Source organism: Lepidochelys olivacea (genome assembly GCF_965140295.1).
Source record: "Lepidochelys olivacea isolate rLepOli2 genome assembly, chromosome: 4".
NCBI classification, from domain to species: Eukaryota; Metazoa; Chordata; order Testudines; family Cheloniidae; genus Lepidochelys; species Lepidochelys olivacea.
In genome coordinates, this window is record NC_140414.1 from 25,405,633 (window position 1) to 25,422,908 (window position 17,276).

The following is a 17,276-nucleotide window of genomic DNA, read 5'->3' on the forward strand; positions in this document are numbered from 1 at the left end:
CCCATGTCTAGCACTTCCTCCATGAAGAAAGACCATTTAAAATCAATCTGCTCACATACTTGTTTTATACTTACCGGTAATGAAAGGGTTACGTGTAAAACACTTTGAGAGTTTCTATTAGAAAGTATCAGATAAATACAAAGTATTATTACTGCTTTATTATAAAGATTTCAGTGTCACTTGTGCTGGGATATTTGATTTTTCTATTTTGTAATCTCCTTGCAAATCTTGGGAGTTTAGCATAAATATTATACAATTTTATATATGCTTGTGAAGTTTTGGAATACACTCTTACGGAGTTTAGTAGTATCTTCACTCTTATAGTTAAAGACTTTTAAAAAAAAATAATGTAATGGGATAGATCCTCAGCTGGAGCAGTCAACGTATCTTAATTGAAGACAATCGAGCCGTTCCAATTTACGACAGCTCAGAATCTGGCCCAGCGTGTGAATTCTACTCAACTTTTAACAATATATAGTGATCCTAATAGTTCCAAAGCAATTAATGGAATAGCCATCTTACAGGCAGAATCATTTGTCATATTCATAAATGTAGCAGTTACAGAATCGCACTTGATACATGAAGTGAGCTGTAGCTCACGAAAGCTTATGCTCAGATAAATTGGTTAGTCTTTAAGGTGCCACAAGTACTCCTTTTCTTTTTACTTGATACATATGCATTCTAGAATCTGAGAGACTGATTCAGATGCTAACTTGTGTAATGGTTTAGACCAAAAAACAATTCTCTTATTCCTGATTTTACTATTTTCCCTTAGTTACTGAAGGCTGGGAGCAACAGATTAAGGGCTCAATGTTGTTTTGCCACTGATCTCAATAACAGCATGATGAGGCCCTTAAGATGAGGTGCTGTGAAGGCAGCCACAGTGCAAATGTCATTGGCATGTACAGTACGTAGCAAGAACAGAATCAGGAGACAGACTTCTCTCTTCCAAAAGATAGTTGGTGGCGGGGGGAGGGAATAAAAAGTCAGTAAGCCCGCTATGCCTGCTCTTTTCCTTTTTTCTTTTCCTTTTTTTTTGGGGGGGGGAGGGGAAGAGGAGCAGGCAAAGATTACAAAACAAAATACAGGGTAGCAGTGCCCTAAGAGCTTTCAAAGGAACAGTGGAAGAACTGCTATGTTTCTGGCAGCAGTCAAACTGTCAGTCATCTGGGTATCTTCAGGTTATTTATTAAGTGTTCTTTCCTCTGAGAGGGCGAGAGAGAGAGGAGGGGGTGAGTAAGTGGCACATGAAGGGCTTGGCAGCATGTGAATCATAGAACTGGGCACAAAGAGTTTCAATATCAGCAGCAAGTTCTTTTTAGTACAAAATATCACGGACAAGTGCCTGTTTGGAGGTTATTATTCCATTTTTGCGGTTTGGTTTGAGCTTTTTGAAAGCTTCCTTAACTTTCAAGGCATTCACACCAACCATGATTGTAACATGGGGTCCAGGCCAGGACTTTGGAAAGCCAGAAAACAGAAACTGCCACAGAGAAAATTTCCCAGATCAGACTGGGAAATGACTGTGGAGTTTGATAAGGAACATGTGGCTACTCCTGTAGGGTATGCCTGAAGAGCTTACCCAATGTTACTCAATTTTTATTGTTATTTTCACACGATCAAGTGTTTTTTTCTTACAATTTCAGAAGTCATCTGATTATATGAGAAGCTTTTTTTTTAAGCCAAAAGTTTGAGCCCTCATACTTACAGAAAAAAAGCTAGAAGACATGATCCAAGAGTATCCTAAAGGCCCAGAAACCAAAAGGCAAATAAACACAATTTTAAAAAAGAAATCTCATGCTTTTTAAGCCAATCTCATGGGGGAGAGGGGCGGTTTAAGCCTTGACCCCATCATTTTTGTTTTAATACTTGGGATTGACAATACGGTTTTACAATTGACAAGAGGCCTTTGCTACAGATAATGTTGAAGGCCAGAAAGAATATTTTACCAGGGTCACTGCAACATGTGGCACGTTGAATGTAGTAACATTCAGGGAAAACTATGGGAAAAGCAAGAAGAATCCCAGAAACTTCGTAACTAAACATACCACAAAAGTGATATATATTGGCTTTGACAGCACATATATGGATTCTTGAGCATCTGCACAAGACATTAAAACAGTAATATTAAATTGAAATTAAGGGCCAGATCCTCAGCTGGTATAAACCACCAATATTCCACAGAACTCAATGGAATATGTTAATTTACATCAGCTGAGGCTCTGACCTTACATTTTAGAAGCATGGTGTGCTCATTTGTTTGCATAGGACGGCAGGAGTGACATGAATTCATAGTCACTAAAGAAACTTTTGAGATCTATTCTATTCCCCAAGAGTAAGAAAGGCCAAAGCCAAGTGAATACATCTATGTCTATATTGTTCTCAGGTACACAAAAGGAAAATCCGTGCACTGCGCTACAGGTTTGCTAGATTAAGAAGAATTCACTGCATTTAAATTTTTCTTATCAATGGCTATATAGGTTATTGCCACTACGATAGCCACAAAAGCTCGTGGCCATATTTGTAGGGTATGAAAGCTATTTCTCTTAATACAATTTGGTAAAGCATAACCAAGTTAATTTTAAATACAATTGTAAATCAAGCATTCATAATGCCATAAAAATATCTATCCATGAACTGATGACTGAAATCTGACCTGAAATTAATGCAGATATTATAATTTGCAATTAAACTGTGGAGCTCTATTTCAGGAAAAGCTCAGAGACGAATTTGTTTACTAGTTCCAGCAACAGCAGCAGAACTAAATGTGTGTGTAATTTTTCTTTTTTGTTGCTTGAGCTTTCTATGTTTGGGGATTAAGTATATTTAGATTACCCCAAAATATAAAGCCAAACAGTGGCTTACTTCTCTGCAGTAAGTCGTATGTAAATTATTGGGGAAGGGATTGAAAATAAAGCTAGGAGTCAGTAAAAGTGTTCTGTTTAACCTACATTAGAACATTTTGCTTAGGACAGTAAATGATCTTGAAGGGTAAAATTCTCCTACCAATTACTATTTCTTTTTAGAGACTCTTACATGTTCAATTACATTTTCAGGAACCTATTTGCATTTTTTTTTATCTCAAGAAAGGGGGATAGTTATAAGTATGGCTAGTAAATCAACTTCAATGCAACTTGAGCAACAGGGATCGGGAAATTCAGAAATACAGGATTATGGATTATTGTGTCTACTGGCTTTGATGGTCAAAGGAGTAAGAAGGTGCCTTACACACCCTTACTCACTTGCAAGGACTACTCATATTGTGAGTAGCAGCACAGAGAAAAATTAATTCCCATGAGGGCGTTACTTCCCCCACCCCCATTAAAGTGGGTTGGTTGGGTGTGGGAAGGGAGAGTGATGAAAGACTTGCTTCCACAGACATGCCCCCACCCTGCTCCAACCAGCACACCAATGGGAGTAGCTGTGCCAGGTACAGGGCTAGCACTGATTACATTCCTCCTGGAGCAAGGGGGAACCAGGTCATGATTGTCAGAGTCACAATCTGATTCGAGTTCTGCTCTTGACCCAATGCACTGCCTATCAGGATGCCACTAGCTTCCATTAAATTTTCATGCAGGCTACAATCTTGCAACCTAATCCATGCAGGTGGAATCTGATTGCAGGACTAATGGCAGAGTTTGGATCATAGGCTACCCTTGATCTTGACATTGCAATAAATGAGAATTCTGCACATGAAGAAAGTAGAATCTGTCCCTTCATTTCCAAGCCACTGTGAAAGCCTGCAATATAGTTACTGAAAGAGAATATGGAAGTTTGGAAAACCATCACCACAATAAAAACAAAAATCTCAACAAGAGTGTCTCAGAAAGCAAAGCTGCAGCTGTTCAAATTTAGTTCACTCTAGAATATATATATAAGTATTCCTCCTCAAACTAAGGTCTCCCATTTATTAATACAGCTGAGACTAATCTATTAATTTCAATTGGAGCATTGGGTAGCCTAAGGATGAACGATTGAGCCATTAACTATTTATATTCACCCCTTCGTTTGCCCATCTGTACTGGCTAAATAAGGTGATGCCCAAGAGCAGTACTAAAGAGTCCCTATAATAGATAGTGATGTTTTGGATGGAACGACTGTCAACACGAAACCATTTACATGTTTGCTTGGTAAAAACAACAATGCAAAGCCATGGGACTCAACAGCTACACAGGTGGCATTCTACTGGGGCCTATAGGCATTACCCTGTGCTTGGGATACAGTCAGAGGTGAAAGTCAGTCAGTATGGGCCAGTATGCCATGCCGGACCAGACCAGCTTCCCCAGGCTGGCAATTTAAAGGTCCCGAGTCTCCCTGCAGCAGCCAGAGCCCCGGGCCCTTTACATCGCCTCCTGAGCCGCACTGCTGCTACCCTGGCAGGCAGCAGGGCTCTGGTGGTGATTTAAAAGGCCAGGAGCTACCAGCTGCTGCTACCGCAGCAGAGCCCCAGACCCTTTAGATCTCCGCCCGAGCCCTGGGGTAGCTGCGGCAGCCGGGGAGCCCCTGGGACTCCATTGGCAATTTAAAGGGCCCGGAGCTCCGCTGCGGTAGCAGCGGCCGGAGCCCCGGGCCCTTTAAATTGCCCCTGAGCCCTGGGGCTCCCAGCTGCCTCTGCAACTGGTAGCTCCAGGGGTGATTTAAAGGGCCAGCAGCTCCCAGCCGTGGAACCTTTAAATCTTGATTTAAAGGGCCCGCGTGTTAAAGGCCCCGCCTCTTCTGGTTGAGGCCACGCCCCCTGCTCAGGACTCCAGTGTACCAAGTCCTTTAAGTTACTTTCACCCCTGGATATCTCAACAGGAGCTCAGGAAGGCTTTGTTCCCGAAGCCACCATAATGCCTCAGAAGGATAATGGCTCAAAGACCTCCCTGTCCCTCCCTCCTCCTTTGCAGAGCCTGTTGCTAACAGGAACATTAGCCCTATGGAAGAGTCAAAGTACTCCCTCTCAGTCAGTAAGACATTCTTGCACATACCTACCTCCCTCTCTCCCTCCCTGGCACCCTCATGCAGGGACTAGGCACAATCTGGCCCTCAATGTACCAGGTGAAATTACAAACAAGCCAAAATGAAATTCCAGAGATATGCTGATAGATACATTCTCCTTCTTTTTCAGGGGTAACTTTAACTCAGATTTCCAAAGAGAAAGCTCACAGAAATGGCTGGTTTGATACTTTCCACCCAGTGTAATAATCAACAGGGCCTAAGTAATTACTCTCTGTTTGACTGACAGTTCTGCAATGCCCATAAATTGGAGATAGATTGTACGGGAGTGGAGAGAGATTTGGGTTTTGCTTCCCTCTTTGAATACTGCTCAGGTCATTTAATTGCATCTGAGTCTAAGCAGGTACTGCTGCCCTGGGGCGGGAAGAAGATAAAATGAGGCCCAGCCAGGGCCACCTCCCCACAAACCTAGAACTATTCAGGGGTGACTGCTACTTGGGGCACTAGTCATTCAATCACATTGAGCTCATTGATTTCAATGGGAGGCATGGGCATCCTGAACTATTGACAACAAGGCACATCAGACCTTGGAATACACCATTGCCCTACAATTTGACGTAACCTAAGAACTGTCAAAGGCCAGTGTACAGTACGCAACACCAGCACACAACCTAATGTAACTTCACCTTCATTTTATGCTGGTTTTAATCCTCAGTTGCAAAAACAGAATAAGAGGAAACATCTGCCAGTTGTGACCTGCAGAAATTTCAGATCCGATGGAATTACTATGGCCATATGGGGAGTTTAAGTATTGCTGCCATCTTTAGAAACGAATGGAGACTTGACTCACTCTACTGTTCATCAACTGCCTTCAGATGACTCATTCGCACATTTGATTTTGGAAGTAAGGTGGTAACTGGTTTTATCTACCTATTTTGAGTCTTTTTGGGACCTTAAAATTGGGGGAAATTCTACCATTGTGTACTGTGTACGTTTTATATAGCTTTGATTGACTACAATGGGTGTCATGTGGCCCTGGAATTTCACCAATATCCCCCAAAAAGGCCACAAGTTAGCTCACTAGAAAGTATATCCCTTCTTTGTCATTTACACACCTTTGGGGTGTATTTTACACTTGTTTCACATGAAGAATGAGCACAAGATATGACCAAATACCTACATTTCCTACTAGACCACAGCTTCCAATTGGTCTGTACAACTAGCACCTGTAAGAGGCTGATTATTAAAATAAGGGCAAAAACTGAGCTTAAAAAAATAAAAATCTTTGCTTTTCTGAATTTTATTTCCTTTTTCTCTTATCAGTTTGCTCTCCTGTTGTAATGGCATACTCTGCAATCCCCATTATAATCAGCATTACAGGCATGTGAATCTCTGTGCACTCATGTTCAACGAGCAAATAAGAAAAAACGTCACGGCCTAGTCACTGTTTTTTAGTCTGTTGTGGATTTCTGAAAGGACATTTTTACCATTTTTTTCTGCTTTTGACGTTGGAGAATGTCAACATTTTCATCATGGGCAATAAATCCATCCAGAAAGTTCATTTAATGGAAAATGTTGCATTGCTTGCTTCTAGAACAATGTAAGTTGTGAGGTAAACGTAAATATATCCAAATCCTGTTCAGAAAAAAAGACTGGACAATGATTTTATTCTATACTCAACTTTTCTAAAAAAAAAAAAAAAATCATTTTAAAATGTCAGTAGACAATCACCACCAGTATAATCACAATCCTTCCTACAGTCCGTTTAGAAACATTAACCAATATTTATATATGCAACCTAAGTCACTAATTACTTGAATCAAAGAGTTCAAATACAACATTTATTTGGATTAAAATCTCAGGCGCCAAATCATTTTCACAAACCACACACACTACCTCTCCCTCTCTCTCTCTCTGTCACTACCCTTTTGATTTATTTTGATCAGATTAGGCAAGAATAGTTTGATCACTGTCTAGAAAACATTGCCATTTAACTCACAAGGAAAAAGGCCAAAGTTCTGATTGAGACAGAAGAAATCAATGTTGCAGAGCCAACTTGAGGTACTTTAAAGGGGCCCGACTTTCAGAAAGAGCTGAGCACTCCTCTTCTGAATATTAGGTCCCTTTTAGCCTGCCTCATATTGTCAACCAAAAATCACTACTCACTTTTGGAAATTTTGGAATTTTTGGAAATGTTATCCCTCTCCTCAGTTTAAAAATCATAAAGCTGAGACACAGAGAGGTTATGTGATCTACTCAAAGCCAGAGAGCCTGTAACAACCAACAGTTCTAAGCTCAAACAACTAGACCAAGTTTCTCTAATAATGGTAGCAATATTGGGGTAAGATTGCATTTATCACAAATGAGACACTATATTGGACTCTAACACAGCCATCATTTTATGGTCCCCACATCCTCCTGGAAATATTTAAAATCCACCTAATATTCTCAAGTGCTGCATTTTTCAGTTGGACAACAGATGTGTAAAAATCACGTATCGCCAAACTACACAGTTGATGTGGAGATTATACATTACATATTGTGTGTGTGTTTATTTATACATATTATTCACGTGCAGCACTGAAAACTCAAGTTATCTAAACTAGCTACACATTTATCTTCTGCTCCAGATTTTCCCTCTACAACAGGCAATACAATATGTCCTAGTGTTTTGTGATAATTCTACCAACTTTTGATCTATCTATGCTGCTTTCGGGAGTTCTGTGATCAAAAGTGAGGAAAAACAAAAGGCATCCTTTTCTGGTGGGCAGGAGAAGATCAGTGGTTCCCCATTTTGAGCTGGGGGTTTTTGCCAGACCCTTACACATACCAATGATGTCCGTATTCTAGGTGACTATGCATGGAGTTGATTGTATCCCTGTGAACGGAACATGCTTTTCTCTGTGGAATGCTATACGTTATCATTCATGTTAAAAAAAATTATTGGTAGGATTTACAACGTAGTGACTCAATGCCACTAAGGAAGCAGTGAAATGTCATCTGATAAATGACAGATCTTTCTTCTCAAACTGGGAAACCTCGTATGACTTCATATCGTATACCAGCTTTTTGCTACCGTTGAAAAAGAACAAGCAAATGCAGACAGATTTTGCCGCTACTAGGCATCTCACTACACCTCAATTCTGCAAACTTTGCTCACCTTAGAGTAGTACTCTTGAGTGTGATTACACGGAACTTGCATGAACTCAATGAGAAAACGCACATTAGTAGGTATTAACGTGGGTAAAAGTTGCACAATCAGGGTCTAAACTTTAAAATCATGCTCTTCTACATGTAAGTATCCAGAATGTTTTTACCGCTCTCAGCTATGACTCCAGAATGCTGATATCTGAGCTCTGGTAACACGTACAAAGTTTTGAGCTACTCCATATTTATATTGGTGGCTACATCTCCACTGCAAGACCGACCCATGTCAACAATTCTCAGTGCCCAGGTCAGCTGACTTTGGCAGCTCACACTACACAGCTAAAAACAGCAACGTAGATATTCAGGCTCAGGCTGGAGCCCAGGTTATGAAACCCACCCCCCACCTCCCCGCCAAATTTCAGAGCCCAGGCTTCAGTCTGAGCCCCAACGTCATCATGACTATTTTTAGTCCCATACGCTCACGAGGCTTGTGCATCTGAGTCATTTGACCTGGGTTCTGAGATTCGCTGCTACGGGTCTTTTTTACAGTGTAGATATACCCAGGGAAACCAAGATCAGTATATGGCTTACTGTGTTGAACGTTTATAAGGATACCAATGAAAAAGAAAGAGCCACTGATAGAATTAAGGGTTTTATACTGTTACGAAATATTGTAAGACACTGAGCTTAAGATTCGTGAAGGATAAGAAACCCTTTGAGGATCTTTTTTAAGGTGAATTGAAAAATACTATTTCTTTTGTTTTTTACAGTGCAAATATTTTTAATCAAAAATAAATATAAAATGAGCACTGTACACTTTGTATTCTGTGTTGTAATTGAAATCAATATATTTGAAAATGTAGACAACATCCAATAATATTTAAATAAATGTATTTTATTATTGTTTAACAGCGCGGATTAATCACAATTATTTTTTAATCATGCAATTGATTGCGATTAATTTTTTTAATCACTTGACAGCCCTAATTTAAACATATCACTGCTCCATCTCAAAATAAAATAAGAAAACTCCCAAACTTCTGATGAGAGTTTTTGGCAATTCTCCATGAACAAGCCAGTAAAAAATGTCTTCCGATTAGAGCGTGCATGCACTGATTTGTTGCAAACTGTATCTTATCTGGATGCTACAACCTTTAGAGATGTGATATGCCTTCATTACAAAATCGAAACCATGCAGACTTTTTCTGGTTTTCAATTCAAACTTGATGTTCAGCCAGATCCATCAAGAGTGTGGTAAAATTCACACATCTTCTGAGTGAATCTGGGCTTTTTTCTTAGCAAACTTGGATGAAAACCACACGACTCTGTGATTTTAACCTATACAGCAGCTTCATCTGAATTTCTCCTTTCTTTTTGTGTTTATTTAAAGCTGAAAGCAAAACCCATAGTTTGTGACCCATATGGATGTAAGCCAAAGAAAGTTTAGTCCAAGAGAAAGCCTACAAACTCAACCAGCTGAACTTTGCATAGTTCTAACTACCCGTTCATAGTTTAAGAGCTCTTTTTTGGATTGGAGGAATTCAGACTAGTATGCAATGTAAACTGGCTCCCTACTAAACGAAGATGAAGACTGATGTGCTTATTAACATGGACACAGAATGGCCTGCTCATGATGAAGATCACAAATCATAGAATATCAGGATGGGAAGGGACCTCAGGAGGTCATCTAGTCCAACCCCCTGCTCAAAGCAGGACCAATCCCCAATTTTTGCCCCAAATCCCTAAATGGCCCCCTCAAGGATTGAGCTCACAACCCTGGGTTTAGCAGGCCAATGCTCAAACCACTGAGCTATCCCTCCCCCCAAAACTTGCCTGCAACCCACAAACTTGGAAACCAACACCACTCATTCTTCCCCTAACCCCACCCTTCCTGACCAGAAGTACAGCCCCACATTCTATTCAAGAACCTTGCTCTCATTAAATATCCATGCATCGGCAACATCAGTATCCCAACTGCCACACTTCTGACCTGATTTGTAATACCCACCCAGCACACAGTTTCCCTATTTGAAAAACCCCTTTGGGTAAGCAGATTACAATACTATGCTAAAGACCACTGGGCAGTTTTTCTTCTCTCACCCTTTCCACTCCCCAAGCAGAAACAAATTGCCTCAACTGTTTGCTATTTCAGGCCCAGCCCATATTCCTTTGCAGCAGCTCTCACCAACAATACTGAGGTCATCCTATCACACTGCGAATTTTATTATTACTATATTAAACAAGTTAGCATAACGCACTGGCTGGCATGTGTTTGTGTACCCCTTTATGCTTCATCTATAGAAGATAAGAGTCTGTTACAGCTCCTAGCTACAGAATCTGGCTTTTTAGCTCAAGCTGAGAAGACTCAGGTCCTCTCTTCTTGAGTGGAGCTTACGTGATTCCCCAGGCACAGAGTGGGACCTGGATCACACACACACAGACCATTGGCTTCCACCAAATCACAGAGGATGTGAAGATTTTGCATCTTGCAGAGCTGGTATGGTCCTCAAGAAAACCACAGGAGATGTAACAACACACAGATCAGACAAGTCATCTTGGAGATGTTGCAGGCTGTACTTGTAGCTGTTGTCAAAGCTGCTAGGATGCAGTTCACAAACCTTTCTGGTATGGTCGGCTGGGGGTTAGCTTTGCCAAGTAGCAAACATATTTATGGTAAAAAAATATAGTTCTGATGTTTTTATAAACACTGGCTCATTTTCAAAAGAAATGTGGTTACTCATAAAATTAAAACATTCACAGGAAATAAAAATCTGGTTTGTGATCATTTTGGGCATCTCACAATTAAGTAGGTTTTCCCCTCCTGCCATATAATTAAAATAAAGCCCAATGGATCAATTTAAAGAGAGACACACCATCAAGATCAAAATGATATATTCAGAAAACTTCCTTTCCTGTATTACTAATGACACTTAGGAGGATTAGTAAAACTACAAGAACTTTTAAAATCTTATTTGCCTTTCACCATTCATGCTGCTTATTTATTTTCTGCACTTCATTCAGCTCAGATGGTCAGTTTTACTGTCACTTTCACTTTCTTTTCCTAGTGGTACCAAACAAAAATATCTAAATCCTGCTGCAGCAAACCAAGGAAAATAGGATTTATGTCCAAAAAATCCCACTAAGCACTCCTCATACGAGATATATTTAGTCACCGCAGAGTAAAAAAAGATACATAAGGTAAAAATGATAAACAATGGCATACGCATGTCCATAACAATACATGGTTTTTATGTTACTATTGTACTGCCTTCACACCACCTCCAAAACTATATTGCCATTACATTCCAGTGCGGCGGTAATAAAGGTTTTAAAAGACAGACTTATAAGGCAGCTGTGTACTCCTATTGACTAAAAATGACCAAAAAGACAGCATTTAAAATGACAGCTTTAACAGCCTACATGTTGGTATTAAGTAGTTTTCAAAAGAGTGTGTTGTATTTTTAAAGAATCCATTGCAACTCACCACAGCTTGTGCTATGTCTCATCTATAGGAAATGATTGAGAGGGGTCAACTTCATGCCTGAATTCCCATAGCTGAATCTGGCCTGCTGCTGGTACCAATTTCTAATGCTAGCCCTAAACACAGAAAAAAAAAACGAAGAGAAAGAAATATTGTATTTTACCTTTTAAACATGAGTTTTTAAATTGACCCCCATGCACAAAAAATGAAGACTAAAACATAATAGGAAGGAAAATCCTCATTAAATTAAAATTCCAACATTAACCCACCGTTTTGTGTGTATGATATAAGATTCTTTTATAAGATAATCACCATAGTGAGGGGATTTCTAAGCAAACAAAATAGGTTGCGCGTGTATTTGTCACATGATATGGAAGGCTGCTCCAGTCCAATATCAATGAACCCATTAAGGCTTAGGCAAAGTTTTCTAACCATTCATTCAAAATACACACTGCAAGCAGCTCAAAAGAAGATTGTACTGTGACAGCATAATAAGAATAGCACATTAAGAATCCTTATGAGAAGAGGTTACTCCTTAATCACAGGGGGCAAGCTTTTTACATCATCTTAAGGTATAGGGCCAAACTTTACACTGACTCACATCCTATGCAATCCTACTGTAGTTAATGCTTAATTCAGTATTTGGCTCCTTAGGGTGAGATCCTGGCCTCTTTTGAAACCAGTGATGAATTTTCCATTGACTTCAAGGGGGCCAGGATTTCACCCTTGGGGCTTTTGTTTTTACCATTTGGTTATATGCCAAAAGCCAAAGTCTGTGTTCTAGTGTATCCATTTTGAACCCTGAAAGTGGGGCAAAGCAGCCCCAAAGGCAACATGTCCAGCCATGTCAGAATCATGCCAGTGCAGCCGTTCCTAACCTATCCCACCTCCTGGCATGGTCAGGGGGACTGTCAGGGCACTCAGAAGCCAGTAGCCTTTGCGGGAGCTATGCCGAGCACTCCATAGTAGGAGCTGAGAAGCTGGCCAACCCCACCCTCTTTTTTAATATACCATTGTGCAAAGGAAAGAGAAAAGCATCAGAACCTACTGAACATATCTGATTAATTTTTTCTGCTCCTATTACTTAAAAAAAACCCTAAAGGGATTGTTCTTAAAGCTTGCTAACAATAATAATGGTGACGCTCTTGAGCTAAGACTTTTGTATCTCAAGTAACCGACCCAAGTAAAATTTTATTGCCATCCGATAAACTTTTGAAACTAGAAGATTCGGTACCATTAAAATTACACATTTCCTCTCTCCTTCACAGTATTGCCTTTCATTTGTACTTCAATAATCAGTGTCTCAGTGCAGAGCACAAGAATACGACCCTAACATCTAATATTCCACAGTAATGAAGGTGAAGTTGTATTTTGCTTTCAGTTACTAATAAACAAGGTTTCTACATTACAGTAGACTATGTTACTCTAAAAGATTCTTTTTCCCCTAAGTCTCTGTCCCCAAGGTGGGGGTACTATAGTAAGAGGGGCGGGGGGGACAGCAGCTTGCAGCAGATACATCATAGTTTTGGATTAGTGCCAAATCTACCCACCATATGTGGGAGGAAGTATTTTTCTTGCAGGGTAGCATGGAGCTTCAGAGAACCTGTAGCAAGGGAAGCAGAGAATGGATAGAAGCAGGAAACCAATTTGCATTTGTTTGTTATTCTGGTTCAGCGAAATCTTTTTTTCCTTCCTGTCTGTTACCTCAATGAAGAAATAAAGCAGCACGAAGGACAGCAAAGCAATGATTAGATTTTTTTAATGTCATCATTTCTACTAGGGCTACTATGAACTAAAAATGTGACCTGGATAATCCAAGGTTTAAGTGATTTGGAGCGCTCTCCACTCTGAACAGCACATCAAAGCTTTGCTTTGAATTTAGTTCTCACCAGAATGATGTTTATAGTTTTTGCTATTCAGGAACCATCTAAAGAATGGTGTTCTTTTGCACTGCATTGTAGTTTACATTTACGTTTTAAAGCAAGGACTTTTTTCTTAATTCTGTATTTTCCAATAATTGGATTTTTTTTAAATAGCATATGTGTATGCGTAATAAAGGAGTCTGTTTTATTGAGGCCTGCTTTTGCTCCCACTGAGGTTAAGGAGAGTTTTGCAACACAGTGCAAAGCAGGACTGAGCTCTATCATATTCCAAAAGGATAACACAAAGGGAAATTCGGTAGATCTCTCGTTGTAATATCAAATCTATCTTTCAAAAAATCAACACTTGAACAATATCATGCCTTGGAATTATTGACCAGTACTATGAAATCATTAAATAATGGCTGCAGACATGCCAGAGACTGACAGCAAACAACACATTCACCCCTGCTGGGATCTGCTCATAAACCGACCCTTCCAGCACATAACACACTTCTCTCAACAACAAGAGAAATGTTCTCTAATATCAAGCATGCAAGCAGAGTCAGCTGAAGGCAGCTAATATTTCATGTTAAGTGCTTTTTGCCCTTATCCACTTTAGAAATGTTTCTGGAATCATGAAGCTCCTCAGTAACACCATACTAAAACAACAGGACCCTAACAAATTATCCTGCTGCTGTTTCAGAGCATGTGTATAACATTGCATGTATGTGAATATGAGAGAGTGGGAGAGAAAATATACAGTTTAATGGCTTTCTGAGGTCCAACTATGTCTGTGATTCACATTTGTGTTCCCAATGGAGAAAAATCAATTGCCCCATCGAACAAAAACAGGTATTTTTATGCCACTTTGGGGGTCTAGAAAAAGTACCCAGCAGGCAGAAGGAAAACCAGGGAAAAAAGGGCACTTTACTCGAGCATATACTATGCAGTCACCAATACTGACATGTTTTGAGTTAGGGTCAGAGCATCACGGTGTTTATACATCTCCTTATGTCCTGGTAATCTGAATCAAATGTGTTTGCATGTGGCGGAACATAACCCAAACAATTCCAGTATAATGTACATGCATGCTCTCACTCCTCCACCCCCTGTTTTTTAAAAAAAAATTAGCCATGCATGACAAAATATCTATGTCCAGCAGCCAGCTCATTTCAGAGAGGATCCTTGATTTGACAATGCATACTATGTTATTTAATATTTCCCCATGAAAACGCTCCCTCTGTGTCTTCATTTCCCTTGGTAAAATCTGTATTTATATTTTGGCTTGGGGTTCATCTTTCACCAGGTCTCTTGCAAAAGTCACACTGAACAAATCACAGAAGGGGAAGGATGCACTGAGGATATGGTGAGGCTATGCAGTAAAAAGGAGCCCATGTAAACAAGCTAACAATCACTTAAGGTACAAGCCCATTCAGATTCTCCGGGGGAACAGGTTTGCTTATTAGGCATGGCTGTGGCATTTCACTCTCCAAGGGAAATGCATATTATTTTGTAATAAGCCCCCCTTTGCAAAAGAAAAAAGCAAAATAGTTAATTCTGTTGCAATAACTGTGCTGCCAGAGCTGCGTGAGGATTTTTCTGTAAAGCTACATTGATTTCACTGCAGTCGAAAAAATTGTTGGATTCTCTTCTGTACCATACCACTGGGCAATTATTTTGCACATAATTTTCCTAAGGGCTTCTGGTGTCTCTATAAAATACAGCAGTTTTTGTTTAATTACATCTGGAAGTCATGCAACGGAGTAAAGCCTACCTTAAGAGACCACTTCCTTCAAGACATCCCTCCATCTGCCTACAATTTCCATCAACTACCACACACATCCCAACACCACAATTTTTCTGACACACTCATTCTTCCCCCCAGACCATCTTTTTTCTTAAATTTAACCCCTATGCAAAAGGCCAGTTCTTTAAGCTTCCAGATCACAAAAGGTGTTTAGTAACAGCAATTCCTTTTTAAAAATGACTATACAGTTATTATTTTATATAGCTCTAGACCCATACACACCCAAACAAAATGTTTACGTTGCTGAATTAAAAGCCAAGAGTTATCTCCCAAAGAAAGCCCCAGCAGTTTCAGAGGTAAGGAGGCTGAGTACAGCCCTACTGTTTACATGCACCAGCTGTTAAATCACTATCACCCCATCCATGCTGTGCCTCTGCACGGCTCCTAAAACCACCGGTCACCTAAACAGCCCGAAGAGAAATGTTCATACACACCCAAAAACAGGAAAATGATGGTCCTCCGGCCACAAACTCTGTAACACTGCTGCCTTCTTGCATCGGTTAGCAGTTTACTTCGTTAACCTGGCTCTCTCTCTCTCTTTTTTTTTAAATCAACAATCAATATTCATCACCCCACCCTGCAAAGGCAGGTTAGTCGTAGAATATTAGTATCAACCACCTACCATTCCGTGCCTGCGAACTATGCTCCCGGTACAGCAACCCTTCCCTCAAACTGCAACCTTACGTGGTATTTTTAACCACATTCCAAACTGAGGAGGAAGAGATGGAGTATTAAAAAAATAATAATAATTAAAATGATGGGCAGGTGACTTCAAGGCAAACCAATTTTTTAAAAAAGTGTACTAAATAAAATCCCTGGGGAAAAAAATAAAGCAGAGGGGGGAAAAGGGAGGGAAAACATATGATAATAATGAAATAAAAGGGGAAGAAAGAGTGGCTTGCTGAATCACCCTCTTTCACTGCCTGGAAACCATTGTGCAGCGTGATGCTGGCTGTACCATTGTGGAACCTACCAGAGGAGACAGGCAGAGGGCTTGGGGAATGGGGCTGCTATGGCAACTGAAAGGAGCACACGTGACGTCAAAGCTCAGAGGTCTCGAGGGTGGGGGGAGAGAAAAAAGTCAGTCTAATGTGCTGCTACAGCTACTGTATCTCCCTGTGAATCAGGGGCTAGAGCAGACTGCAAAGGGAGGCTGAATAGCCTTCTGTAGCCGTTGCCAGCACCAGCAGCGCTGGCATCTGCAACATCAGGGAGCTAGCCTGTATAAAGAGTAGGTAACAACAGAAAGGATTCACTTCACGCAGCTCTGACCTCTTGTTTGCACTGGCTGCTGCGCACACAGGGATCTATGCAGGGAACCCAAAAACACACCTTTTGTGATCCACTCCAGCTTTGTGCTCAAATAGCTAAACTACAACAAACAGCAGGGAGTTACTCCCTTCCCTATACCATCCCTTATATAAAGAAGCATAGGCAAGTAGTGCATCTATGAGGATAGAGCCTTTAGGGCAGGACCATGGCTTTGTTCTTTGTTACCAGTATGCTGTGCCTTTTAGCTGGATACTCAGGATGCCACCGTTGTGTACCTTGCAGCTCAAGATAGCCAGTTGGTTGGTAGATAGATACTAGTGTAGTTTGACTTGACAGACTGTTCAGATTTCTGGAGTCTTCCAATTTAGGGGTTATGCAACTAGCACTGTCAAAATAGTTGCCATTTGAGGCACATTTGCTTTACATGTCTCAGCAGTTGCTCTGCCCTTTTGCTGTTCAACAGCAAGGGGAAAGATGGTCTTTGGTTAATGCACTGAACCAGACCTCAGGAGGCCTGGGTTCAACTCCTGGTCCTGCCACAGCCTTCCTATGTGACATTGGGCAAGTCATTTAACCCCTCTGTGCCTTAAGTTCCCATTTTCTAAAATGAGAATAGCGTTAACTCTCCCTCCCTTTGTCTGCTTAGATTCTAGTCTCTTAAGGACAAGAAGTATCTGTTTGTGAGTTTGTATAGTGCCTACCACAATTGGACTCTGATCTCAGTTGGAGCCTTTAGGCACTTCTGCAATACAAATAATAAAATATAAGA

The 17,276-nt window shown here is 40.4% G+C and overlaps 1 protein-coding gene across 13 annotated transcripts in view; it reads right to left on the reverse strand.

Annotated features, from left to right (window-relative positions):
• MAPK10 (mitogen-activated protein kinase 10) overlaps positions 1-16,202 on the reverse strand; it is a 251,303-nt gene extending 235,101 nt beyond the window's left edge. For 7 of the 13 annotated variants that reach the window (XM_084627020.1, XM_084627029.1, XM_084627025.1 and 4 more), the window contains exon 1: positions 15,858-16,189. In XM_084627020.1, coding sequence (XP_084483146.1) covers positions 15,858-15,860 — 3 coding nt within the window. In that variant the 5' untranslated portion in view covers positions 15,861-16,189. Of the gene's footprint in view, positions 1-11,569; positions 11,683-15,669; positions 15,806-15,857 lie in introns of those variants that run through there. The other 6 variants (XM_084627031.1, XM_084627030.1, XM_084627024.1 and 3 more) reach the window with 5 other exon arrangements.
• Positions 16,203-17,276: the final 1,074 nt, after the last annotated feature.